Consider the following 27,860-nt stretch of genomic DNA (forward strand, 5'->3'; position numbering starts at 1 on the left):
TAGAAATAAATAAAATATTAAAAAAAATAAATAAAAAAAAAAACATTAGCAAGAAGGAGCGCCTGGGTGGCTCGACTTTGGCTCAGGTCATGATCTCACGGCTCCATGGGTTCGAGCCCCACGTCAGGCTCTGTGCTGACAGCTCAGAGCCTGCTTCAGATTCTGTGTCTCCATCTCTTTCCGCCCCTCCCTCACTCATGCTCTGTCTCTCTGTCTCAAAAATAAATACACATTAAAAAANCAGGCGCCCCAAAAAAATTTTTAAAAAATAGTAACAGCATGTTTGTTGTTGGATGCTTTTTATTATCTATGGAGATGATCACTTTTTCTTCTTTGAACTATGAAGGTGGTGAATCATATTAAGAAATTCAGTCAGATTTTAGTCTCAGTATACTGTGCTGCCTTCATAAAGAGGATCAGGTAGGTTTTCCTGCTTCTGTGTTTTCTGCAAATGGGTAAATGCAATTGGAATTGTTTGTCCCTTGAAGGTTTGAGAGAACTAATTTATGACATGGTCTGGGTTTTTACCTCCCTTTTTTGGAAGACAAAGAACTTTTTTTTTGAGTTTTATTGAGGTATAATTACCAGTTTTATTGAGGTATAATTACCAAATAAAAATTGTGCATATTTATGGGATGTAATCTGATGTTTTGATATACAAAGCACCTCACACAGTTATCACCGGGAAAGTGTGTTATCACCTTGATAACATGCATCTTGACTGGTCTACATTAAAAAGACCGGGGGTGCCTGGGTGGTTCAGTCAGCTCAGGTCATGATCTCGAGGTTTGTGAGTTCAAGCCCCACTTCGGGCTCTGTGCCGACAGCTCAGAGCCTGGAGCCTGCTTCAGATTCTGTGTCTCCCTCTCTCTCTGCCCCTCCCCCGCTCATGAACTGTCTCTCTCAAAAATAAATAAACATTAAAAAAATTAAAAATAAATAAATATGTTGCTGCCAATAGAGGTAATTTATATTTTCTGAAGTATAGGAAATCATATGTTTCATGTAAGTTTACAGACTTATTTGTAGAGGCTAGCAAATTACCCTGGTTGTTTTTCTTATGACCTGTGTATATGCATCTCTTATTTTTCTTGACTTGGCTACCTCTAGAATGTTTGTCTCTCCCATATGAAAAATCAAGTTTCTTATGAATATGCTAACTCCACTGTGTTTCTGTTTCCTAATTCGCAGATTTCTGCTCTGACTTTACTCGTTCTTTCCTCCTGGGTGGGGTGTATATGTGTGTGTTCCTCTCCTGACCTCCTTTGTTGGGGGATTCGCTTGTTTTTCTGGCGTTCACAGGGATAGGACTTGGTGACAGTGAGCAGCTGGGAGGGAGGCTGGGGTCTGGAGAAAGGGGCTGCTGTGATAAAAATCTTGGGAGTGACAGAAAAACAGAGGAAAGGAGGGTTCCAGCTGATGGAGGTGGCCGATGTGAGATGGGGCAACTTTGGGGGGTGACTCCCAGGGCACCCCTGACCCAGGCGCATCTGGTGAGGGACCTGCACTCGGCTGTGTTTTCCAGGCTGTTCGTCTATAAGTGGCCCCACCTCCGTGTCGGGCCCCGTGGGGGGATCCCTGAGCGTGCGGTGTTCATATGAAGAGTGGTTAAGAGGATATCCCAAATACTGGTGCAAACCGACATGTTTCCGGAACATTGTGGAGACCAAAGAGTCAGACAGAGAAGTGAGGAGTGGCCGCGTGTCCATCAGGGACCATCCCGCAAACCTCACCTTCACAGTGACCTTGGAGAACCTCGTAGAGGATGATGCAGGAACATATCGGTGTGGGGTCGATACATCCTGGTTAGGATACACTGGAGAGCCCACCCTCACCATCAAGGTGTCTGTGACCCCAGGTGAGCTGTATGCACCCCTCCCCCAGCGCCAGCATCAGGGCTCCTGAAAGGTCTCAGGAGGGAAATAGTTGAGGCAAGAATCAGATCAGAGACTTGAAGCAAACTCTGTGTGTGTGTGTGTGTGTGTGTGTGTGAGAGAGAGAGAGAGAGAGAGAGAGAGAGAGGCAGGTAGTCGGAGGAGACAGAGAGGCTTCCTGGAGGAGCTGACCCCTCTGCTCAGTCTTGGGAAGGGGCAGCCAAGAAGGCGGAGTGTGCAAAGGAGAGAGGGAGCCGCTCTACGGGACGGTGGGAGCCGAGTGGAGAGGCAGGCGGGCCGAACAGTGAAGGTGAAGGTGCCAGCGCAGCGGGGCTCCAGCCAGACTTGCAGTCAGGCTTGCAGTTTAGACAGAGATCTCAGGCAGGCAGCATCTGGCTGTGGCTTGAGGAGGACGAACCTGGAGCGAAGGGGTGACCTAGGGGCTCTCCAGAGGGCCCTGACCCTCCTCCGAAGGATGGAATCAGAACTGTTGGGGAGGGGGCAGTGCCCGGGTCCCGGACCCCAGGGAGACTGTGGTTCCACGGGGTCCTCGGTCCTGCCTCCACCCTGAACGAGCATTTTGTATGAAATCAAACCCAAAAGGTATTGGCAGGTAGCGGGAAAGTCCGATAGAGTTATCCTGGGTCTGATTTGTGTCTCCCCCCCACCCCCGCCTAGCAACAACGTCCACCCGCCCCGCAAACATCATTGTAACCCAGATCTCAACAACCACAGCTGGAATTACGACCACACCATCCTCATACACATCCACTGTCTCCAGCGCCCTGGGAGCCACCCACAGTGCGAGCAGCCAGAAGGAATTCCAGCCGAGCCAGGGCCTGGGGTGAGGCGCCCTGGCCCCCGTTCCTTGTCCTGGAGGTGGGCTCTCCCCTCAGGAGTTGCTCAGGGCCAGGGGAAGGCACACAGCGGGGATGGCAGAAAGGAACTTCTAGTAAGGGCTGATGCTCCCACCAGGGATGTGCTGAATGCCCTACGTGCATGTTCTCATGTCACCATGCCCTGGGCCATCATGGCCCTCATGTTACAGAGGGGCAGACTGGGCTCAGAGAGGTTAAGTGATTTGCTGGGTTGTGTAGCTATGGGAAGCACGCTGGCCTTCCACCCAGATTTACGGGACTCCAGAGTCTTGGTTCTTCCTTCTAAACTTGTGATTCTTTTCTTTTTTAAGTTTATTTCTTCTTCTTCTTCTTTTTTTTTTTAATGTTTTATTTATTTCTAGGAGAGAGAGAGAGAGAGGGAGTCACAGACTGAAACAGGCTCCAGGCTCCGAGCTGGCAGTCAGCACAGAGCCCGACGCGGGGCTCGAACCCACAAACCGCGAGATCATGACCTAAGCGAAAGTCGGACGCTCAACCGACTAAGCCACCCAGGCGCCCCTTAAGTTTATTTCTTAATTTTGAGGCGGAAGAGGGGCAGAGAGAGAGAGAGAGAATGAGAGAAAGAGAGAGAGGGAGAGAGAGAATTTCACGCAGGCTCTTTATATCAGCACAGAGCCCAACGTTGGGCTCAAACCCACAAACCATGAGATCATGGCCTGAGCCGAGATCAAGAGTCAGATGCTCAACTGACTGAGCCATCCAGGTGCCCCTAAACTTGTGATTCTTGATCTTTTGGGGTCACACCCACCAGGAGAATCCGACAATGCTTATGGACTGCTCAGAAAAATGCGTGCAGTTGTAAACCACCTCTGAGGGTCTCAGACTCCCTAACCGGGCCCCACCTTTTGTCCTACGAGTTGATTCCAGCACTGACCACCTGGCATTAGCATAGACCCCGCGGGCTGAGGGCTCAGGTCCATAAGACTGACTGACTTCAGAAGCCACAGCAGTGTGGGGATCCCCGCCCATCACGTTTCTGGCCAACTGGCTATGAATTGGGGGGTTCCCATGACCCCTTTGGGTTTGATAATTGGGTAGATAGCCCACAGAATGCACAGAAGCCAGCTGTACATACTTGTGGTTTTATCCTAAAGGATAAAGGCCAAGACCAGCCAATGAAGAGACACATGGGGTGAGATCTGGGAGGGTCCTGGGCACAGAGGTTACCTGCTGACTCCCAGGAGAGGCGGGGCACAGGGGGCACATGTCATTATGTAGGCATGATGGATTGAATCATTGTCCATATGATTGACCTCCATCCCCAGCCCCCCTCTACTTCCTGAATTTCAGGCTGGCTTGGAGCCCCAAGTCTCTATAGTCATGGGGTTGGACCTTCTGGTGACCAAACCTAGGCCTGACTCACTCATCTCTTAGCATAAACTCAGGCATGATCCGTGATCCTAGGGATCCTTGAGTCACAAAGGCAAGCCTACTATTAGGGAACATCCTTAGGATTTAGAGCCTCCCTTCCACAAGCCAGGCACAAAGGCCATTCAGATTCTTTTTTTTTTTAGGGGCGCCTGGGTGGCTTAGTCGGTTAAGCATCCGACTTTCACTTAGGTCATGATCTCATAGTTCGTGGGTACAAGCCCCACATCAGGCTCTGTTCAGACAGCTAGTTCAGAGCCTGGAGCCTGCTTCAGATTCTGTGTCTCCCTCTCCCTCTCTGCCCCTCCCCTGCTCATGCTCTGTCTCTCTCTCCTTCAAAAGTAAACAGACATTTAAAAAAAGGAAAAAGACTAGAACATTATGAATGCAAGGTAGACAGGGAGGAAAGGCCTGGCAAGCAAGGGACCCAAAGGCAGCTTCCCAGGGCCTCTGCTGTGGCTTATTCACGTGTGAAATGGCAGTGCCCCAAGGCCAGTTTTTGGTAGTAATGTTTGTAATAGCAAAAGGCTGGGGGACGTGCCGATCAGAAGCAAGACTTAAATTATGTCTGTCCATGCAGTGGAATACTATGCAGTTGTGGAAAAGAGCGAGGGTCTTCTTAAGCACAGACGTGGAGAGATGTCCACGTATCACTAAGTAACAAAAATAGTGTTGAAGTACAGCCTCCTTTGTGTGAAAGGAGGGGGAAAGTAAAGTATCTTTATATTTTCTTGTATCTGAATAAAAAGCCTCTGGAAGGTTCTTTTTTTTTCTTTTTAATAAATGTTTATTCACTTTTGAGAGAGAGAGGCAGAGGGAGAGGGAGACAGTGTCACTGCACTGATGGCAGTGAGCCCGATGTGGGGCTCGAACTCCTGAACCGTAAGTTCATGACCTGAGCAGAAGTCAGATACTCAAACAACTGAGCCACGCAGGCGCCCCTGGAAGTTTCTTAAGTACGCTGATATACTGTCTACTTTTTGTTTTTTAATGCGACCTTTTCTATCTACTGCGGGGGGCGGGGATGCAAGCTCCTGCCTGCTCAACACCCCCTGTGCCCCCCTCCAGGCTCCAAGTACTGCTCTCCTTGTTGGCACTTCTGCTGCTTCTGCTGGGGGGGAGCTTGTTCCTGGCCTGGAGGATGCTTCGCAAGCGCAAGCAGTTCAAAGGTGAGTCAGCCCCCTGCTGGGTGGGGGGTGGGGGCCGCAGGCCCGAAGCATGTGTCCCTCTCGTTTTCGAGACTCTGTGTCCTTGTTCCCCAGAGTGGGCATCGAGTGTGTTCCCTCGGACCGCATGTCCTGGGTGACCCTTGAGGCCAGGCCCCAAGGGAGGTGTCCCTGGTATGGCGGAGACAGGCGGTGGGAGGGGGCTCCCTGGAAGTTTGTCCCCTGGAAGCAGTCACCCTCTTCTGTTTAAGACCCTTCCGTGACCTCCCATGCCCTGGAGGGCATTGCCGCCCCTCCCCCTGCCCACCCTCACACTCTCGAAGACATCTGTTCCCAGCTTCCTCTAACTTGGTGGGAACGGATCAGTAAGGCCTTTCTGCATCTGCTCCGGGCCCCCGGGGCGCCTCCTCCATCGACCCTCTTTCCCCGGCTTGCTCTTGGCGGGCCTGGGGCTCTCAGACTCCCTGTCCTCTGGGACCTTCTCCTGCCCCCGCCCCCCCGCAAAAGCAGCTTGGGGACCCCTCCTGGCTGCAGCTGTGTACATGCACCCTCATACCCTTTTCACCCCAGACTCTCCCCGCCTGCTTCCTCGCCCGTCTCCTGCTGGCCCGGGCTACTCCTCAAGATCAGGGACCCGAACCAGAGAAGGCACACAGTTTTCATTAAATTAACGTATTGTTCAGTATCTCTGGCCATGAGGGCACCTCAGATATTTCACGCTTCCCGGGGCCCCCTTGCTCCTCTCTGGGCTCAGACTAAAGGAGAGCATGTGTGGCCCACCCAGCACCCTGTCCGGCACTCAGGAAGTAGGTGCTCAATAGCTTCTAAACGAGCGAACTCAGTAAAGAGAAGAGCAGATGGACGCAGGTGTGACCTTGTTGCTGGCTGGAAGCCCAGCTGTCACCCACAGGGACACAGGTCTCTGCCCGAGTTGCAGTGGGAGCCTTATGTTTCCTTCTTTGTTCTAAAACTTCTGGACTCCATGAGCAGCTGCCTCTAAGGGGAATCCTTGTCCAGCCTTCTGGGAGGAGGGGTGCATGCCCCACAGCCGCGGGGTGGGTGCTCCCGGACCTCGTGCATACTTGGGATCGGGGAGGGGGCCCTCCATGGGGGTCAGGCCTTTAGAAGAGGAGTCAGCCTCAGCATGTGTGTGTCTGACGCAGGGAGGGACACCACTTCCTCTTCCCCATCCGCTTCTCCCACATCCCTTCTGAGCGCCCGCCCTCCTCCCACCCCAGGCGGGGCCTCCCTCGGGGATTTTCGCGGCCTGGATTGCCTCAGGCCTGTGGGTCCCAGCTCTCTCTCTGCCCTTTCACCTAGAGAGCCTTCCTTCTAGGTTTTTTTTTTTTTTAATGTGTTTTATTTTGAGAGACAGAGAGAGAGAGAGTGCATGCACACGCATTCTAGCATGAGCGGCAGAGGGACAGAGAGAGAGGGGGGGACAGAAGATCCAAACAGGCTCTGTGCTGACAGCAGAGAGCCCAATGTGGGGCTTGAACTCATGACCTGTGAGATCATGACCTGAGCCGAAAGTCTGACATTTAACCAACTGAGCCACCCAGGCGCCCCAAGAACCTCCCTTCTGAAAAAGGGGATATAAGATTGTGGTAGAACAGGGGCACCTGGGTGGGTCAGTCGGTTAAGCGTCTGAGTTTGGCTCAGGTCATGATCTCACAGTTCATGAGTTTGAACTCCATGTCAGGCTCTGTGCTGACAGCTCAGAGCCTGGAGCCTGCTTGGGATTCTGTGTGTGTGTGTCTCTCTCTGCCCCTCCCCTGCTTGCATGTGCTCTCTCCCTCCCTCTCTCTCTCTCTCTTTCTCAAAACTAAATAAATAAACATTAAAACAATTGTTTTAAAAAAGATTGTGGTAGAACATTCAAAAAATAAGCAAAAGCACAAAGAAGGAAATAAACTGCCCATAATAATATAATAAGAAAGAAAATTCCCAGCACCCAGAGAAAACCAAGCACTGACATTTGAGGTATGTCCTCCCCTCTGCTTCTCAATGTTTATTTATGCAGATATGATTTTTTGCTTATGGTTTGCTTCATACCATAATCCCTCTTCTACACACACACACACAGATATTTGCACTTAACCTACAATATCATTTTCCCTGCTGTGCAATGTTCTAGAAGTCTCTTACTGCGGAGTTTAATGATGTGGAGGGATTGCCCTTTGCTTCACAGACCCACTGTAACAGGATAAAGGCCTTGTGTTCAAAGATGTTGGGGCGCCTGGGTGGCTCAGTCGGTTAAGCGTCCGACTTCGGCTCAGGTCATGATCTCACGGTTCGTGGGTTCGAGCCCCGTGTCAGGCTCTGTGTTGACAGCAAGCTCAGAGCCTGGAACTGCTTCTGATTCTGTGTCTCCTTCTCTCTCTGACCCTCCCCTGCTCATGTTGTCTCTCTCTCTCTCAGAAATTAAAAAAAAAAAAAAGATGCTGACTTTCCCTCCGCATCCCTGCAAGTCTCAGCTTCTGTCCCCACGCTGTCTTCACTCTCTGTCGCAGCCTGATGCCTGCCCCGTCAGACCCGCTGGCCGTCCTTCCCCTCCGCTAGTCATCATTCATCGGCTATTCATTCCCTCGCTCACGCACACAGCACAGCCGTCCCCACCGTGGTGCCAGGCCCCGTGCTGGGCTCTGGGGGACAGTGTCGTGACCAGGAGAGACTACATCCCACCTTCCTGTGCAGCCGGCTACAGCCGAGCTTTCTCACTGCCACATTCCGTCCCCAGCAATGTCCACCCATCTCTTCTCCACCAGGAAAGGGAGGAGAGGGAGGGTGGCAGAAGCCCGCACGCTGTGTTTGGAACAGAATGTTTCCACCTCAGAGCAGCCAGTGCCGCTAAGCCGACCGAGAGCACTCAGCGAGCACTTCTGTCCTAAGTGCCTCTGTCTCACCTTCCACTCTGGGGCTCTCTGAGGGGCGGGCAGTGTCTGTCCCTGGTGCATCTAGTGCAGGGGAGGGGTGGGGTTGCCTGGCTGTGCAGCCACACCAAAAGCATCCGGCTGTGTGTACATGGCCCGCTGCCCGCCCGCTCCTGGGTCTCCAGGTTCAAGCAGCCAGAGGTGCATAGAGCCGTGTTCAGAGGCAGGACTCCTGCAGAGCGATGCTGGAGATGCCAGTGGCCAGAGGTCGTGTGCCCTGAGCTGTGGTCCCGGAGCCACAGGGCCTCCTGTGTGTGCGGGACAGACCCCCAGGCCAGGGCAATCGGAGCGGGTGACCCCAGTGACCTTTCGTGGTTTGATTCAGTACTGAGGTCTCGTAAGCACAGTCCCTAAACGTTCTTCAGGGTTTCTTAAAACACAGATTTGCTGAACCCATCCCCAGTGGTTCTGATTCCACACATCTAGGAGAGAGGCTGTGGATCTGTGTAGTTTTGGTTTTTTTATTGTGGTAAAAAGCATATGCCGTAAAATTTGCCGTCTTAATCATTCTTTTTATTAAAAATTTTTTTTAATGTTTTATTTATTTCTAGGAGAGAGAGAGACAGCGTGAGCAGGGGAGGGTCAGAGAGAGAGGGAGTCACAGACTGAAACAGGCTCCAGGCTCTGAGCTGGCAGTCAGCACAGAGCCTGACGTGGGGCTCGAACCCGCGAACCGCGAGATCATGACCTAAGCGAAAGTCGGACGCTTAACCGACTAAGCCACCCAGGCGCCCCATTTTTTACTAAAAATTTTTAATGTTTATTTTTGAGAGACAGAGACAGAGACAGAGAGCAAGCAGGGGAGGGGCAGAGAGAGGAGACACAGAGTCCAAAGCAGCCTCCAGGCTCTGAGCTGTCAGCACGGAGCCTGATGTGGGGCTCGAACCCATGAACTTCGAGATTATGACCCGAAAAGCCAAAGTCGAACGCTGTACCCACTGAGCCACCCAGGTGACCCGGCCATCTTAACCATTCTTAAGTTTACAGGTCGGTGATGTTGTTGTGAAAGAAATCTCCAGAACTGCTTCATCCTGCTGATAGGTGCTTCTAAACAGGTGTCCCTCTCTGGTCTACTCCCACTTGGGAGCCTTCTTTTTGAGCGACTGTTTCAAGAACTAGCTTTGTTTTGGCCGCCCTCCCCAAGCCTGTGCCTTCCTGCTGGTTCATTTATTCTCTCTTCCACTCGCGCATTCATTCCTCATTTCCTTCTTCACCCACTCACCCTCGCGGCAATTCCTTCCTGGAAGTGACAGGTCCCTGCCGCCAAAGTCTCTAGGGAAAGGCCTTCCTCCAGTTGGACCGTAGGGACCCTCATCCCTGTTTTGTTCTGGGACTCAGGCTCCTAACTCTTCTGTCTCTTTAGCTGGCGAGAACCCAGAGCCACTCCGGGCCCCTAGTCAGGTAAGACAGGCTGCCCGCAGGCATGCTGGGGTGGCTGGCGGGGAGAACAGGGGATGTTGGGGGCTTCAACCGTCCCACTTGCCAGTGGAGGTCTGAGTGCATTGTCCTTGGATGGAGTTGGGTGCTTGCCCAGAGCAGGGAGAATGATCCCTGGTGGCTGGGTGGCTGGCGAATAGCTCTGGCTAATCTGTCCCCACTCCCACGCCCCATAGAAAGTGGAGTGAGGACGGGCCCTTCTATGCTGACTTGGGAGGCATTCAAATGCTGCCCAGAGGGTAGCAGAGCAGGGGATGGAGGAGACACGGGGGGTGCGCAGAAGGGGTCTGGGGCACCTAGAGCGTTGAGGGGAGGGGTGATGTCTGCAGGCAGGCAGGAACAGAGGTCCCTCTGAGCTGGACCACAGAGGGGATCCCTGGACACCTGCCAAGCCCGCACACCTCCTGCCCACCCAGGATACGCTGCAAGGTGAGCCCTATTATGCGAATCTGGAGCTGCAGATGTTAACACTCCAGGGGGAGCCCGCACAGCCGAGGCAGGAAGAGGTGGAATACAGCACTGTGGTGAGTGCGAGGGCGGGCGGTGGGGAGGGTGTGGTGGGAAGTCCTGGGCTCTGCGAGATGCACGACCCGCACGCCACGTGGCGACAGCAGACAGGGAGGGAAGAGAGGGGCTGGCTTGGTGACATTGTGCCTCTCCAGCACAGGGCCACACAGAACGTAGGGCAAGTGTAGATCCTGCCAGAGCTTCGTGCCATTGTAGCTGGGGGCTGCGGCAGATGAAGGGGCTGTTGGGGTGGCCAGTGATGGTCAACCAACAGTCAGTAAAGCGGAGCGTTTATTACGCACCTACTATATACCACACACCGATGTTAAAGCCTGTGATTTCCCGTTGTTTTGGCGCCATCGTCTCTTTGGTAGCAACTCTGCGTTTCGGGTTTTTAATCAATGGCCCCCCTGTGAGTCAACCCTTCGGTGCCATGACTGTAAAGTGGAGCATGGAAGAGGCTGGCCCCAGCCCCCACCCCACTGAGGTCAAGACCCACTCGTTAGTGGAAGAGTTCGGGTCTGGTGTCTGGGACTTTGTGATGTGTTTCAACAGGTCGGAGGTGAAGCAAGGGTGGGGAAGGGCAGTGGGGAAGCCTGGACCCGCCACCCTCAGGGTCCCCTGGGGTGTCCCCTGTCTCCATCCTCAGCTGGGGACCAGTGCTTCCCCTGTCTCTCCCTGAGCCTCCAGTCTCTCTCTCTCTCTGCAGAAGGCTCCAGAAGAGCTTCACTACTCCTTGGTGGCATTTGACTCCCAGAGTCAGGATTCTAAGGCCAACAAGACTCGCTCCCAGAGGACCCCGGAACAGGAACCAGAGTACAGCGTGATTAAGAAGACCTAAGCCTGTGTCTCTGGCCCCATCGTCTGGAGGTCTCTATGGGCCACAGGCCCCCTGGGCCCTCACCCATGTCCCCCTCAGCCTCTTCCCCTCGACGGTCACCAGCAAGGCGGCTGGGCTCCCTCAGGCTGTCCCTTTTGTTCCATCAGCCTGGCTGGCTTCCTTGGGGAGGAGCGGGAATGGGGACCTGTAGAGAACCCCCCCCCCCCCCACCCAGCTCCTGGCACATCCTTCCTCTTTGTTTCATTCCAGCCACGCAGAGGCTCAGTCCTGTGTGGCTCCAGGAAAAGACATGACCCATGTAGGATGGTACCTATGAATACCTTTCTAAATCACAGCTCCGTGGAAGAGCATGGGACTGTGGTGGCTGGGGGGGGGGGGGGGGCGCACTGGCAGAGAGGCCAGGAGAATGCAAAGGCCCTGAGGATCGAGTCTTCCTGGTCTCACAGGAAAGGACCCTGAGGCCCAGAGGGAGCAGAAGCTTGCCCATAGCTCCAGGACCAAGAGCACGTTTCTCTGGACTCTTGGATAACTTTATTTTTAATATTCAGACGTATCAACAAAATTTAAAATCTCTTGAGAGAGAAGAAAAAAGTTATTTAAGCAATGGCTGCTATATGTCTGCAACCTCTATTAAAGAAAGCTCCTTCCTTTTGAAGGCTGAATAATATTCCATTGTGAGTATGTATCACACTCTGCTTAATCCTTTTACCCACCAACGGACACTTGGTTTGTTTCTGTTTTAGATACTGTGAGTATGTTGCTATGAGCATAGGGTATAAATATTTCTTTGAAACCTTTCACACTCCTATTTTGGTTGTTGTTGGGTTTTTTTTTGTTTGTTTGTTTGTTTTAATTTGTTGCTGTTCTATTTATTTTTGAGAGAGAGACAGAGAGAGACAGGGCAAGTGAGGGACGGGCAGAGAGAGGGAGACACAGAATCTGAAGCAGGCTCCATGCTCTGAGATGTCAGCACAGAGACTGACGCGGGGCTTGAACCCGCAAACCATGAGATCATGACCTGAGCTGAAATTGGATGCTTGATGGACTGAGCCACCCAGGCACCCCTGTTTGATTGTTTTGATAGCAGCCATCCTAATGGTTATGAGGTGGTATCTCATTATAATTTTGATTTGCATTTCCACAGCGATTCGTGATGCCCAGCATCTTTTCATGTACTTGGTGGGCTTTTGTATATCTGCTTTGGAGAAACGTCTGTCTATTAAACTCCTTTACCCATTTTTGAATTTTTTTTTTAATTATTGAATGCTACTTGTCTATATATCTGGATATTAATCTCTTATCAGATATACACTTTGCAAATATTTTCTCTCATTCTGTAGGTTGCCTTTTTACTCTGTTGGTAGTGTCTTTGATGCACAAAACTTTAAAATTTTCACGATGTCCTATTTGTCTATTTTTTTCTTTTGTTGCTTGTGCCTTTTGAGTCATATGCAAAACATCATCACTGAATTCAGTATTGTGAGAGTTTTGACCTGTGTTTCCTTCTAAGAATGTTTTTTTTTTTTTTACAGATTTAGGTCCTATGTTTAGATCTTTGATTCGTTTTGAGTTTGTTTTTGTATATGTTTTTAGTTAAAGGATCATCTTAATTCTTTTCCATGTGTATATCCATTTTTTCCCAACACTGTTTGTTGAAAAGACAGTCCTTTCCCCATTGAATGGCCTTCACTCCCTTGTTGAGAAGCAGTTGACTGCACATCTGAGGGGTTATTTCCGGACTCTATTTTACTCCATTGGTCTCTGTGCCTGACTTTCATGTCAGCATTACTGTCTTTTAGTTACTGTGCCTTTGTAGTAAGTTTTGGAATAAGAAATGTGGATCCTCCAGATCTTCTTTTTTAAGACTGTTTTGCCTGTTCCCATGAGATCCCACAAGATTCTGTATAAATTGTGGGATTGGTTTTTTCCATTTCTGCAAAAAAGTGTCGTTGGAATTTTGATAGAAATTGTATCTTAATGATATCAAGCCTTCCAATCCATGAACATGGGATGTCTTTTCATTTGTGTCTTCTTCAATTTCTTTCAGCAATGTTTTGTAGTTGTCATTGTACAAGGCTTACACCTCCTTGGCAAATTAATTCCCAAGCATTTTACTCTTTTCTGTTTGTTTGGTTTTGGTTTTTATCTTCCAAGTTTTTATTTAAATTCTAGTTAGTTAACATGGTGTAATATTGGTTTCAGGAAGTATTTTACTCCTTTTGACTTTTTTTTTGTCAGGGGGATTGTTTTCATAATTTCCTTTTCAGATAGCTCATTGTTAACGTGTAGAAATGTGACTTATTTTCATGTGTTGGCTTTGTATCTTGCTACGTTGCTGAATTCGTTTATTAGTTCTAACTTTTTGTTTTTGGTGGAATGTTTAGGGTTTTCTACTTGTAAGATCTTATCATCTACAAACAGATCATTTTAATTCTTCCTTTCCTTTTTTTTACTTCTTCCTTTCCAATTTGGATGCCTTTTATTTATTATTCTTGCCTAATTGCTATGCTAGAATTTTCACTACTCTATGAATAGAAGAACAAGTAGGCAGCCTTGCCTTGTTTGTGATCTTAGAGGAAAACCTTTCAGTCTTTCACAGTTGAGTGATCAATGTGGATTTTTTATATGTGGCTTTTATTTATGTTGAGGTAGTTTGCTTCTATTCTTAGTTTGAGTATTTTGATCATGATAAAGTGTTGGATTTTGCCAAATGCGTTTCCTGCATCAATTGAAGTGATTATTTTTTTTTCCTGCTTCTTCATTCTAGTAATATAGTGTGTTGCATTGATCAATTTTTATGTTGAACCATCTTTACATTCCAAAAATAAGTCCCACTTGGTCATGGTGTATAATCCTTTTAATATTTTGCTGAATTTGGTTTATCAGTATTTTGTTGAGGATTTTTGCATCAATGTTCCTAAGGGATATTGGGCTTTAGTTTTATTTTCTTGCAGTGTCTTGTCTGGCTTTGGTATCAGGACAATTCTGGCCTCATACAATGAGTCTGGAAATGTTGCTTCTTTTTATGGTTTTTAGAAAGGTATAGGAAGGATTGGTGTTTGTTTTTCTTTAAATGTTTAATAGCCTGGTTCTAGGCTTTTCTCTTCAGGATATATTTTTTAAAGTATTTATTCTCTCTCTCTCTCTCTCTCTCTCTCTCTCTCAGTTTATTTATTTATTTTGAGAGGGGGACAGAGTCAGAAGAAAGAGAATCCCAAGCATCTCCACGTTGTCAGCGCAGAGCCTGGTATGGGCCTCAGACTCACAAAGCTTGAGATCATGACTTGGGCTAAAGTCAAGAGTCAGATGTTTAACCAACTGAGCCACCCAGGTGCCCCTTGTCAGGATAATTTTGATTACTGATTCAGTCTCCTTATTTGTTACTACTCTGTTCAGCCTTTCTCTTCATTTTTTTCTTTATTTTTAATTTTTTTATTAAAAATTTTTAATGTTTATTCTATTTTTGTGTAAGAGAGAGACAGAGTATGAGTGGGGAAAGGCAGAGAGAAAGGGAGACACAGAATTCAAAGCTGTCAGCACAGACCCCGACATGGAGCTCAAGCTCGAACTCATGAACTGTGAGATCATGACCTGAGCTGAAGCTGGATGCTTAACTGACTGAGCCACCCAGGTGCCTCATTTTTTTTCTTTAAATATTTCTTTATTTTTGAGAGAGAGAGAGAGAGAGAGTGCAATCAGGAGAGAGCCAGAGAGAGGGAGAGAGATAATTTTTTTTTTTTTTTTTTTGTCTCCCTCTCTCTCTGACCCTCCCGGAGAGAGAGAATCTTAAGCAAGCTCTATGCTGTCAGCACAGAGCCTGATGTGGGGCTCAATTCCATGAACCATGAGATAATGACTTAAGCTGAAGTCAAGAGTCAGACGCTTAACCCAATGAGCCACCCAGGTGCCCCTCCTTTGTCTTTATTCTTGATTCAGTCTTACTAGGGTCTAGGAATTTGCCCATTTCACCTAGGTTATCCACTTTGTTGGTGTACAGTTATTCATAGCAATTTCTTGTAAATCTTTTTGTTCCTATGAAGTCAGTAATAATGCTTCCACTTTCATTTCTGATTTTGGTAATTTCAATTTTCTCGGTTTTATTTCTTGTTTTATAAGTCCATTTAGGTAAAGTTTTGTCAATTTTGTTGATCTTTCAAAGAAACACATTTGGCTTCATTGATTTTCTCTCTTTTTTTTTTTGTATTCTCTATTTTGTTTATCTATGATCTAATCTTCATTATTTCTGTCCTTCTGGTAGATTTTGGTTTATTTTTCCTTTTTTTCTTTAGTTGTCTAAGTTGTAAAGTTAGGTTTTTTATTTGAGATCTTCCTCATTTAAAAATTTTTTTAAGTTTATGAATTTATTTTGAGAGATAAAGAGAGAGGGAGAGGGAGAGAGGGAGGGGCAGAGAAAGAGGGAGACAGAGAATCTCAAGCAGGCTCCATGCTTTCAGGGCAGAGCCCGATGCATGGCTTGGGTGAGATCCCTACCTGAGCTGAAATCAAGAGTCTGACACCCAACTGACTGAGCCACGCAGGCGCCCCAGAGATCTTTCTCACTTTTTAATATAAGTCCTTCCAGATATAAATCTCCCCCCTTAGCACTACTTTTGCTGCCTTCCACATTTAGTGTGTTGTGTTTTTGCTGTCTTCATCTTTGAATATTTTGTAATTCCTTCTTTGATCTGCTGGTTGTGTAAGACTGTTTTGTTTAGTTTCTACAAATTTGTAAATTCTCTAGTTTTACTCTTGTTATTGATTTCTAGCTTATTTACCTTGTTGTGGTTAGAGAAAATACATCGTATGATATCTATTTTTCTTAATCTACTGGGATTTAGGGGCGCCTGGGTGGCTCAATTGGTTAAGCATCCTATATCTGCTCAGGTCATGATCTCATGGTTTGTGAGTTCGAGCCCCGTGTCGGGCTCTGTGCTGACAGCTCAGAGCCTGGAGCCTGTTTCAGGTTCTGTGTCTCCCTCTTTCTAACCCTCCCCCACTCATGCTCTATCTCTCTTTCTCTCCAAAATAAATAAACGTTAAAACATTTAAAAAAAAATAATGATTGCAGCCAATAGAAAATGCTGCCCCCGCCCACTGGGAGTTTATAGTCTGTCCCTGCTAGAGGCCGGCTCCGGCAGGTCCAGGGGTCCCTGAAGGATGGACGGTGTCGGCGAGAGAGAGAAAGAGAGTGAAAGAGCCCCGGAGATTCTTTCTGATCACCAGGCAGGCATCTCTGTCCTGTCGGTTTTTGTGTCTTTATTTAAAGGTTCAGCAACCAGATGAAGTCATAGAAAGGAATTTCTTACAATGGGAGGTCTTTTGTGATAACAATAGTAGAATTATTCCGACCAAGGAAATAACAGAATGTTCTTAGTGAAAAATAGGATAACATATAGGTCAAATTGTATATAGATAAGTTAGGAGTATTTTGTCTGGCTCTCAAGTGGATGAATGTTTCTGAATTGGTTTGTTTGTGGAGACTATCATGGGGGCCCTGAATGGGTCAGTCTTTTGCCCCTGGGTTATGTTTTAGCTACTGTCATCTATCCTCATCCCAGCTGCCAGTGTAGGAGAGGGTGTTTGTGGAAAGTAGGCCTTGAGGAAGGGACTGTTATGTTTCACCAATTAGCAAAGATATGTGTGGTAACTATGTTTTGCTCTTAACCCCAAAATAGGCCCTTAGTCTCAGGGCCAGGCTCAGTTGTAATTCTTGTGTTCTTAACCCCCTAAGTCTTGGATCTGCAAGGCCCATAGGAAGAGCCTTTTGACAATCATCCATAGAGCTTTCATCTAAAATCTCTTTTGTAAAGGCAGGAATATGCTTTTCCTTGTGAGGTATCTGTATTCAGAATATGGGTCTGATATGGAATATTGTGAGGCCTGGTCAATACCAGTAGGCTTATATCCAACATGAGCCAGTAGTAGCAGAAGGAGATCCCAGTTTTCATATCTCATGGGAGGAGCTGCAAACATTGTCACTTCCTTGCTGTGACTGCCATCCAGAGAGGCCAGTGCGGCTCCCGGCATGTCCCCTGTTGGCCTCTCTCTCCAGTCCTCAGAGTCAAACCATCATGTCCTAAACTAATTTACTAACGTCTTCTAATCCTTCTTACCCTCAAGCAAGTGATGCTGAAGGCGCTGAAGGGTCAGGCTTAACCTGTGAACTCTGAGTGGTTGCCTCCTGCTGCAGTTGGGGGTCAGGAGGAACATCTTTCTTTTACCAGGGAGTTGTCCACTGCTCTCCCCTCCCCCCCAGCACCCACATGCACATATGCACATGCACACACACTTGTACACGTGCACACACGCACACACGCACATGCACACACACACAAAATGGAATTAAGGAAAAAATACTTTGTGGAGGGAAAAATAGTTTTGAAATGCCGACCCATGCATTTCATCCATTCCACTAGCCCTGTGGCCTTCATTGTCCTGGGGGGGGGAGGGGCACGGCACAGCAGGAGGCAGAGAATAAAGGGTGCTTTGCCTCTGTAATTCCTAAACCTTCAAGGCTTTGCTGGAAGAAGACATGTGCCCGGACCAGAGATTCTGAGTGAACAGTGAGGAAGGAGCAAGAGAATGCTTTCCAGCCTCAGACTAGGAAATGGTGGTCTGGGGAGGGGAGGGGGAGAAGGGGGGTGTTGGCCAGGCGTGGGGCTGGGCCCTGACTTGGGGCTGCACAGGGAACCAGAAAGTAAAATCACTCACCGATAATTTAACACAATGATTACATGTTGAAATGGTAATATTTTGCATATGTTGGGGTAAATAAAATATATTACTAAAATCAATGTCTCTTTCTTTCTTCCTTCTTGCCTTTCTCCTTCCTTCTTTACTTACCTCTTCCTTCCTCCCTCCCTCCCTCCTTCCCTCCTTTCTTTCTTCCTTCCTTTCCTCCCTCCCTCCTGTCTTTCTTTCTTTCTTTCTTTCTTTCTTTCTTTCTTTCTTTCTTCTCTCTCTCTCTTTCTTTTTCTTTCTGGGAATGGGTGAGCTAAGATTTATTTATACAGTGGAAAGTTTACAGCAGTGGAAACACATGACTTTCTTTATTTTACAGAAGAAGAACCATTGGCCAGAGAGGTTACCTGAAGTGATAAATACCACTCAGAGGGGTCACAGAAAGTCTAAATCTTGGGGCGCTCTGTGGCTCAGTCAGGTTGAGCGTCTGATTCTTGATATCTGTTTAGGTCATGATCCCAGGGTCCTGGGATCCTGCCCAATGTTGGGTTCTGTGCTAACAACATGGAGCCTGCTTGGGATCTTCTCTCTCCCTTTCTCTCTGCCCCTCCCGTGCTCACACTCTCTCTCTCTCCCAAAAATGAATAAATAAACATTAAAAAAGAAAGTCTGGATCTTGCACCCAGGGATCCTGGATCTTAGTGTTTTAAAAACCCTTTATTTGGAAACAATTAAAAAAAAAAAGTGAAAACAGTACCCAAAAGTCCTATATATCCTTTACTCAGATTCAACTATTTTAAAAAAACATTTTGCCACATTTGGTTTCTTAATCTATTAGTATCTGTACATAATTTTTTCCAGAACCTTCTGTGAGTAGGCTGCTTACATGACTTCCGTTGGAGTAAGCCTGGGAGCCAGGCTCTGTCCTGCTGTGTGTCCAGGGGTGATGGATGGCCCCTCTCCAGTTGTGTCTTGCTTTTCCTTTGCAGTTCAGATTCCCCTCCACAGAGTGCCAGCCTGATAAATATTTGCAGGATTAAAAACATTAGGTTAAGTATTTGTATATTCATGGCTGGTCCAAGGATGTGAAGGTATTTCTACATTAGCCTGAGTCCTTTTGAAAGATGACCCGGGGCCTACTTACCAGGGTTTAGAAAATGATTTCAAGACTATGTTTGTTTTTAAACCTTACAGCCCAGCAAGTCCGCTGTTTGGAGGAACCCCTTAGTGTGGCTCCGCCTTGGATCAAGACCTAGGGATTGGACGACTGTGTGTCTCCACCTGGTGGCCATGTCTGTAATCACACATCCTGGATTCCAAGCTGATCGTGTTTACTCCAGCTTGTAGGCCAGTGTGGAGGGAACTCTGTGTTTTCCAGGTCAATGCCGCTGAGCAGGGGAAGGGCCTGAAGTAGGGTAAGGACAGGGAGATTCCTGCTTGGCTTTGCAGTTCCCCTAACCATCCGCCGCGTGGATGTCATTGTGCTGAAAATTCCATTTCTCCCCAAACTTGAGTTCCCTTATTTAGCACCCAATCGCCTCTTCCCAATTCCTGGGTTCTCCCCACCCTGACTTCAGCATGTCACAGGGAAGGGCAGCTGCCCCTCCTGTAGCTGGTGTGGCAGATTTGATGTCGGACGGAATAGGTGTTAAATCTCACATCTGCCCTTACCGGCTCCACATTCTGCTGTCGCCATTCAAGGCTACTTGAATCTGTTGGCTCAGCCATAACCAAGGACGGTCTAGGGCCCTTTGGCGCTTTTCTCCTTCACCAGGCTGCTCAGAAGCAAGCTCTTTATAAAGGTTCTTGCCACTCCCCTACTCCCCCACCCCCCTGCACCCCAGTCCTCTGTGCTACACATTTTGTTGCCTCTGAGATTCTTTCCAGAAACCCCCTCTTGGGTTCTGGCTGTTGAGACTTTGTTGCCATTCCTTTGATTTATCGCTTGTTAGACCTCAGTAACTTTCAATTTGACCCTTTGGACTCCCCTTTGCCTTACATGCAGATCTGAGACACCGGGAGCAAATGAACCCACAACACATCCTAACACTCAAGTCAAGGGCAAATCCTGGGCTCCATGTGTCTGGGGAGGAAAGCAGAAAGGGAAAGGCAGTGTCTACTCTCAGGACTGCTGACATCATCCGTGGTGCACCAAGCAGAGGCCTTGAACCAAAACCTGTTCTCCAGTTGTGTGAATTCCTCCCTTCTTCTCCCTCTTTCTCTCTGTTTTTCCTTCCTTCCTTCCTTCTTTCCTTCTTCTTTATAGTAACTGTTAAGCAAGTCTATAAGACCCATGTGACCCCCGCATGAGTGGGGGAGGGGCAGAGAGAGAATGAGACAGAGGATGTAAAGCAGGCTCAGCACAGAGCCCGATGTGGGGCCCGAACCCTGGAGCTATGAGATCATGACCTGAGCCTTAGTGACATTTAACTGACTGAACAACCCAGGCGCCCTGACCCTGTGACCTTTCTCTTAATAAATTGTAAGAGGGAGCAGAACTCATCCCTCTCCACCAGCAGAGGCCAGCAGAGCACATGGGTTGACTGCAGAGCGATGAGGTGATGGGGTCAGCCTCAGCTGCCTTATGCAAGTTGCAAGAGTCAGTGTTTTATAGTAACATATTAGAACAAATCGTAAGGATGGTGGCCAAGTTCCAACCAGACACACAACTGTTACATGAGTATACCTTAGCATATCCCATTGCAGTTGGGAATGGTACTTGAAAAAATTATTTAAACAAACTTGCCAATTTGACAGAAATGAGATGTCATTGCTTTTATTATTTAATTTTATTACTTAAAAAATTTTTTAGGGGCGCCTGGGTGGCTTAGTCGGTTCAGCATCCGACTTTCGCTTAGGTCATGATCTCGCAGTTCGTGGGTTCGAGCCCCGCGTCGGGCTCTGTGCTGACTGCCAGCTCAGAGCCTGGAGCCTGTTTCAGAGTCTGTGATTCCCTCTTTCTCTGACCCTCCCCTGCTCACGCTGTCTCTCTCTCTCTCAGAAATAAAAGAGGGTCAGAGAGAGAGGGAGTCACAGACTGAAACAGGCTCCAGGCTCTGAGCTGGCAGTCAGCACAGAGCCCGATGCGGGGCTCGAACCCACGAACTGGGAGATCATGACCTAAGCGAAAGCTGGACGCTGAACCGACTACGCCACCCAGGCGCCCCTTGAGAAATCATTGCTTTTAGTTAAAATATCGTTAATTCAGAAAAGACCTATCATTCTATACCCAAATAATGTCTCTGAACATAAAAATACAGAAGGAAAAGAAAAAGAAGGTGAAAGGAAAAATCCAGAGTGCTCAGAAAATTCTAACAGTGCAAGAAAGTATATAATAAAAAGTCCTCCTTGTCCTTTCTTGGCTCCAGTATACTAATCTCCTTCCACAAAAGTAACTTTTGTTTTCTATTTGTTACATAGCCTTCAGTAAACTTATTATTACGTTAGAAGTATTTCTTTCTGAAAAGATCGCTATTTTCACTGCATATATGCGTGACATTTTCATATTAGCATGTATAAATCCACCTCATTCTTTTTTGTTTTTAATTTTAATTTATTTGTTTTCAAAAGCAAGTGAGCACAGGAGGGGCAGAGACGGGGGGGGGGAGGGAGAGAGAGAGAGAGAGAGAGAATCCCTAGCAGGCTCCACACTTAGCACAGAGCCCAACGCAGGGCTCGATCTCATGAACTGTAAGATCAGAGATGAAATCAAGAGTTGGATGCTTAACCAACTGAGCCACCCAGGTGCCCCATCTCATTCTTTTATATATGGCAGTATTATTTTCATTCATTCATTTATTCATTCATTCATTTGATAAATATTTATTGAACACCTATTATGTGCAAGGGTGGAAGACAGCCTGTGTTTCGCACCAGAGAGAAAGCAATGAAGATACATGATGTCCCTTCCTTCTCTACCTTGTCCCCTAGTAGGGGGTGGATAGATAAATAAAATCACAGCCTGGTCAGTCATTGGAGATGCCTGGATCAGGTGTCTAGAAACAGGTGTCCTATCCTGGCTCAGAGTCATGAGAAATCTGGCTGGAAGGGACGTAGAAGGTTATGCGTCATCCATTCCACAGATATAAAAGCTGAGGTCTGGGGAAGTGAAGGGGCATACCCCTTCACTAATCCACACTGTACTGAGCCTGGATTCAGGTAGGACCAGGCTTGAAATAGGCGAGTCACCTTCTTCAAGCTGACTTCCTGACTAGCCTTGCCCGCCAGCCACAACCGTGGGAGGGACGGTGGGACAGACACTGAGAGAGGAGTGCCAGGTGTCAACCTGGCGTGTGCTCACATTACCCATGTGAGTAGCGACCTGTGATGTCACTTCCGCCTCGCACCCCTGACCGCCTGTCCACGGATTCTTTCTGACTCTCTCTTGTGGGCTTCTCCCTCCTTGTGAAGTTCAAGCTCGGCATAGCTTTTTAACCTGCGGGGGTGGAAAGGAGAATGTGTGTGAGCAGTGTGAGGGCGTGGAGTCCTTAACAGTCTTTTCCAGAAACATCACTGTGGTGAATTTGCCCAAGTCTGGTCCTCAGCCTTGCAGATCTAGAACCAGAGCCCAAAATCCATCCAGTCAAGCGGAGAGGCTCAGCTTTATGATACTCAACCCAAGGGATTTATCTGGGGAACATTCCTTCCAGGATCTGAACGCCTTCAAGCCCTTCCCCAGTTTTCTGACGTCAGCTCATCTGCAGGTCGCCTGAGTGGGCAGAGGGTAGTTCAGGAGCGTGGGTGAGAGCAGGTCTCCCTGCACTGGGGCCTCCCCTTCCACAGTCAGATGGGCCTCCAACGGCCCTCTTGGTCTCTCCCTTCTTCTGTGTCCATCACCAGGTAGCCGACTGTTGGCTTCACATTTTTGTCCAGATTAGAATCTTTCAGACTTGGTGCTACTCAGTTTGTTGTTGAGTGATTGCTTCTAAAGGTCTAATTCACATCCTATAAAATTCACCCTTTGGGAGGATAGAAGTCAGTGGTTCTCAGCATACATACAAAGTTGTGCAACCACGATGGCTATCTAATTTCAGAACATTTTTGTTATTCCAAGAGAAACAAACAAACAAACAAAAAATCCCCGTACGCACGAACCCCACTTTTACTCCCCTCATACCTGGCAGACACTCATTTGCCTTCTGTCTCTATAGACCGAGCTGTTCTGGACCCCGCATGGCATCTGACTCCTCCCATGCAGCATCATGTTCGCAAGGCTCACCCATGTCGTAGCGTGTATCGTGCTTTGTTCCTTTGTATCGCTGAGTACTAGTCCACGATATGGATATACTGCCTTTTGTTTATCCATTTATCAATTGGTGGACTTTTAGATGCTTTCCACACTTTGCGACTATCATGAATAATGCTACTATGAACATTCACATGCAAATTTCCACATGGATGTCCGTTTTCAATTCTCTTGGGTATATACCTAGGAATAGAGTTGCTTGCTCCTATGGTAACTCAATGCTTGATTTCGTTTAACTGTTGACATTTGGATGAGGTAATTCCTTGCCGTGGGTCTCTGTCCTGTGCATTGTAGGATGTTTAACAGAATCTCTGGCCTTGACCTAGTAGATGTTAGTAGCGCTTTCCCTAAACACACACCAGTTGTGACAACCAAAATTGTCTCAGACTTCTCCAGATGTCCCCTAGGGGGCAAAGTCATCCTTGGTTGAAAGACTCTGGTTTAGAGGGTTGGTTTGGCTTATTAAGGTAAAGTCAAATCATGACACTTATCCTCTGGGCCTGGAAAACATTCTATGTGTTCTTCTAAACTGCCTCTCAGTCCCCTCAACACTGAGATATAATTTAAATTACCTTGTCCTTCTCACCATGAAACAGACTCTCTCTCTTTTTTTTTTTAACATTTATTTTTGAGAGAAAATGTGAATGGAGGAGAAGCAGAGAGGTGAATAGAGATCTGAAGGGATCTGTGCTAACAGCAGACAGCCTGATGTGGGGCTCGAACTCATGAACTAAGAGATGATGACCTGAGCTGAAGCCAGACACTTAACTGACTGAGCCACCCAGGCTCCCCCAAGAACCAGACTCTCAATTATAGAGAAAGAACTGGTGGGTACCAAGGGAAGGTGGGGTGGTGAATGGATGAAACAGGTGATGGGCATTAAGGAGGGCACTTGTGATGAGCGTTGGGTGATGTATGGAAGTGCTTATTCACTCCATTGTACACATGAAACTAATACTACACTGTATGTTACCTAACTCGAATTTAAATAAAAACTTAATAAATTACCTTGGTCTTCTCAAAGTCAGACCGCCCTCATACAAACGGGCACCCCTTTTTCTGTCATTTCCCCATTCCCTTATTTAGCATCTATTTACTAACTGTTGTAGGTACCAGGGGCTGCCCGCACCCAGGGAATGTGGAAGTAGCCGAAATAAGCAAAGTTCCTGCTTCATAGCTTTCCTCTTCCTCCTTCTGCTCATCACCACCAGTAACAAACATTTGTTGGTGCCTGACGTGCAGAGAGAAGGATCAGGTGTTCTAGAAATTTAAGATGAAAAGTCTGTAAGAAGCCTTCACATCTGTGCCCTCCCTGTATGGGATGCTCGGAGGACAGAGGAGGGGACATTAGAGGAGACAGTCACACCAGCACAAGGACCAGTATCCACATGTCCTGACCTCACTATACCACTCTTTTGCTCCCATTATCCGGGATTGGGGGTGTCTGCCTTGATATGATCAACCCCCCCAGGCTTTCTCAGGGTGCTTGATGAACTCAGTCTTACTAACTGATGTGCAATCCAAGGCATTTGTTTCTTTTTTAAAAATTATTTTTAATCTAAAAAGATTTCTTTTTTAGTCTAATGGGATTCAAGAGAGTTACCCAGGAGAGGAAAAACTAGGAAATCCTTACAGGACCCATCCTGATTTTATTCTCAGATCTTCATTTTCTTACCGGGATGGTCTTAACTCTCTGACCCAAACTTGTCCCTCTAGCCTCATATCCCTTCCTCCTGCCGTCAAGAAGCCCCCCTTTCCCTGGATACTTTCCCAAGCAGCACTGGGGAAGGCTTGGAAGCCTCCTTCTCCAGCTTCTCTTGGTGTATAAAAGGCAGCAAATCCCAACCTCAAGTGGATCTTACCCCCAGTAATGTCCAGTAGATCTATGATGGGAGTCACTCGTGCAATTTTAAATTTCCTAGTAAACACGTTAAAAAGACTTTTTAAAAAGTGAAATTAATTTCAGTAGTACATTCAATTTAACCTAGTATGCCCAAAATATTATCATTTGATGATATGGAGTACTAAAAACTGGTTTTTCATAATAAATCTTCAACACCAGGTGTATATTTGACGCTTACAGGGCATCTCAGTCAGACCAGCCACATGGTCATGTGTTCAGTAGCCACATGTAGCTTGTGGCTACCATGTTGGTCTGGTTGCTAATTACCCAGCTCCCAGCCCAGATCTCCTTTCATCTACCTTTTCCTCCTACGCCTCCAGCTGTATCTTAATTTCACATATTAAAATTATTTTTTAATGTTTCTTATTTATTTCTGAGAGAGAGAGAAACAGAATGTGAGCGGGGGAGGGGCAGAGATAGAAGGGAGACACAGAATCAGAAGCAGGCTCCAGGCTCTGAGCCGTCAGCTCAGAGCCCGACGCAGGGCTCGAACCCACGAACCACAAGATCATGACCTGAGCCGAAGTTGGACACTTAACCGACTGAGCCACCCAGGCACCTCTTAATTTCACATATTAAAAAAGGTGATCATGACAGAAATGTACAGAGCTGGGTCAAGTTTTGGAAACTTGACCATGAGCTTTGTCTTGGTGTGAATTAACAGAATGCATGAGAAGTTCCAGGTGTGGCAAGCTTCTTTATTGCACTACCACTTCTGCCCGTGGCCAGCCCCCTCTTCCTCTCCAAGGCTGTCATTTTCTTTCCTTGTGCCTAAATAAAAGTCTCAAAGATGACCATTCTGCTCCTCTTTCCTGTTTGACAATTAGGGTCTGATTAGCGAGGGACTTTTTCCCCCTTCCCATATTTGTTTTATCAGGATCAGTTTCACTGGTGCCCATCTTATCTTTGGAACATGATGTCATATGCTGGGAGATGGAGACACATATGATTCTGGGGTATCATCTATGGCTCTAATATGAAGAGGGGCTGTCTGTTCTTTATCATCCTGATAATATAATCTATGTTTGCTTGTTTTTTTCCCAAGGCTGGTGGGAGTGGGTACCAAATCACAGCACACCAAGAGCCCACAGAAGGTACACATCACCAAATGAGACATTGGCAGACACATCCAAACGTCCTCCAGTTGCTGCGTCAACTTGAGGGTCAGATGTCAGATGACATCTTGTGCCGTCTCTGGCTGCTCTGTATAAAGAGATGATCACCAGCAGATGAGCAGTGATGTCTCTGAGGCTCAATTAGGTGTCTCTGTCAAAGGATCAGACTAGACTCTACCACTGGGGACCTTCTAACTGGGGACTCTGGGCTGTGCCTCGTAGAATTTCTGATTCTTCCTGCTCCCAGGCCCTTGCCAGCAATGCCCCATCTTTCTTCTGTTAATGTCAGCTGAGGACATACCCTCCCTGGGAACGGGGAGGAGAGCTGAGTTAGCTTGAAGGGCGTTAGTGCTGAAAGGCCACTTGTTCCCTCAGAAATCTGGAAAAATTTAGGAGAGAAATTAGCAGCTGAATAAAGTATTAATAATTGTTACCAGGATCACAATCACCTGGAAAGGGAGGATGGCTAAGGTAAGACTCGAGCTGTGAGAAGCTTCTCCCCTCCAGGAGTCTTCTGTTTGCAAAAAGGGAGTTGCTATTGCCCAGGAGGAGACTGATCTGGGAAACCCAGGAGAGGAGGAAAGGGTCACAGTCCCAAAATTGCAGCTGATAGAGAGCCCCAGGCCTTGAGAGGTGGGTGTGAGAGCAGGGAATTTGTCTTGTTCACATAAACCAAGGCACAGGGATCCGAGAAGACATCAGACGGGCCAGAGAGTAGAGTGGGTTGTAGGAAGGTTTCTGTGGCAGACCACTGGGTGGCCTCCTGCCCAACTTCCATTCCTCCAAGATGGAGCCGTCATCTTGTCTGGCTGCGAATGAGTTATTGGTTCAAGGTGGTCACCTTTGTCTGAACCCACCAATGAGATGTCATGGAAGACCTGGTGGTCAGGGCTCCTGGAAGGTTTCTCAGAACCATCACCTGATTTTCTTTCCCAGAAGCCCTGAGTCTGGGTGTGATCACTGTTTGCCACATGATGAAGGCAGTGCTGAGTCCATGATGCAAAGAGTAGGAAGCAACTTGCATCAGCCAACTCCAAGGGCATCCCCAAAGGCCACACAAAGAAACTAAAACTCCAAAATGAATAGTGACCAGTGAAACCAGAGAGGAAGCTATGCCTCTCTCAGCCAAGTGCTCTTACAGGGAGGCCAGTGTGCTGGAATGAACTTGGAGTCTGGGGCACAATAGACTCAGGCTACTGAATGGGAGGGGCTGTACTTAAGGCACCATTTAAGACCAGAATCCTTAAAGGGTCTACATCCTCAGGAAAACAGCAGATTAGGAATTACCTGCTTGTGAACAAAGGGAAATGATTAAAATTGTAATCATAATTAATAATAACAATAAACTGCCTTTATTGCAGCTTCAAGGAGACAACATTATTGACAATCATGATAATATGAATAATGTCCTTTGAGAATTGTAAGCATGGGTCTGGGATTCAAACTTACCCTTCCCACACATAGGGAAACTCAAAACAAGAAAACTTAAAATGATAACCAGCAAAAGCAAACATAAATACTTCCCAGAGGGAAGCATCCTCAATCTGCATTTGGCCACATTAAACTTAGCCAAATGCAAGATCCTGCTATAATATTACTGAGCACAGAAAGAAACAAGCCACCATAAGAGTCAGTAGGACCTTAATTAAGTTAAATTATAGATTTAATTCTCTGAAGACGTCTGTTGTTGAGATGATCTGATGAAGAATATAAAGTCTGTTGGATGGGCTTTTAAAAAAAACCATTAAAGGGGTGCCTGGGTGACGCAGTTGGTTGAGCATCCAACTTCAGCTGCGATCATGATCTCACAGTCTGTGAGTTTGAGCCCCGTGTCAGACTCTGTGCTGACAGCTCAGAGCCTGGAGCCTGCTTCAGATTCTGTGTCTCCCTC

At 47.4% G+C, this 27,860-nt stretch overlaps 1 protein-coding gene across 6 annotated transcripts in view; it reads left to right on the top strand.

Annotated features, from left to right (window-relative positions):
• Positions 1-11,399, top strand: part of CD300A (CD300a molecule) — a 24,180-nt gene extending 12,781 nt beyond the window's left edge. For 5 of the 6 annotated variants that reach the window (XM_077754054.1, XM_077754038.1, XM_077754029.1 and 2 more), the window contains 6 exons: positions 1,526-1,858; positions 2,553-2,718; positions 5,210-5,310; positions 9,604-9,641; positions 10,094-10,201; positions 10,894-11,399. In XM_077754054.1, the coding sequence (XP_077610180.1) occupies positions 1,526-1,858; positions 2,553-2,718; positions 5,210-5,310; positions 9,604-9,641; positions 10,094-10,201; positions 10,894-11,025 (878 nt within the window). In that variant the 3' untranslated portion in view covers positions 11,026-11,399. The remainder of the gene's footprint in view (positions 1-1,525; positions 1,859-2,552; positions 2,719-5,209; positions 5,311-9,603; positions 9,642-10,093; positions 10,202-10,893) is intronic. The other variant, XM_077754062.1, reaches the window with a different exon arrangement.
• The last annotated feature ends 16,461 nt before the right edge of the window (positions 11,400-27,860 follow it).

This window comes from Crocuta crocuta, unplaced genomic scaffold (genome assembly GCF_008692635.1).
Source record: "Crocuta crocuta isolate KB4526 unplaced genomic scaffold, BGI_CrCroc_1.0 scaffold50, whole genome shotgun sequence".
NCBI lineage: Eukaryota > Metazoa > Chordata > Mammalia > Carnivora > Hyaenidae > Crocuta > Crocuta crocuta.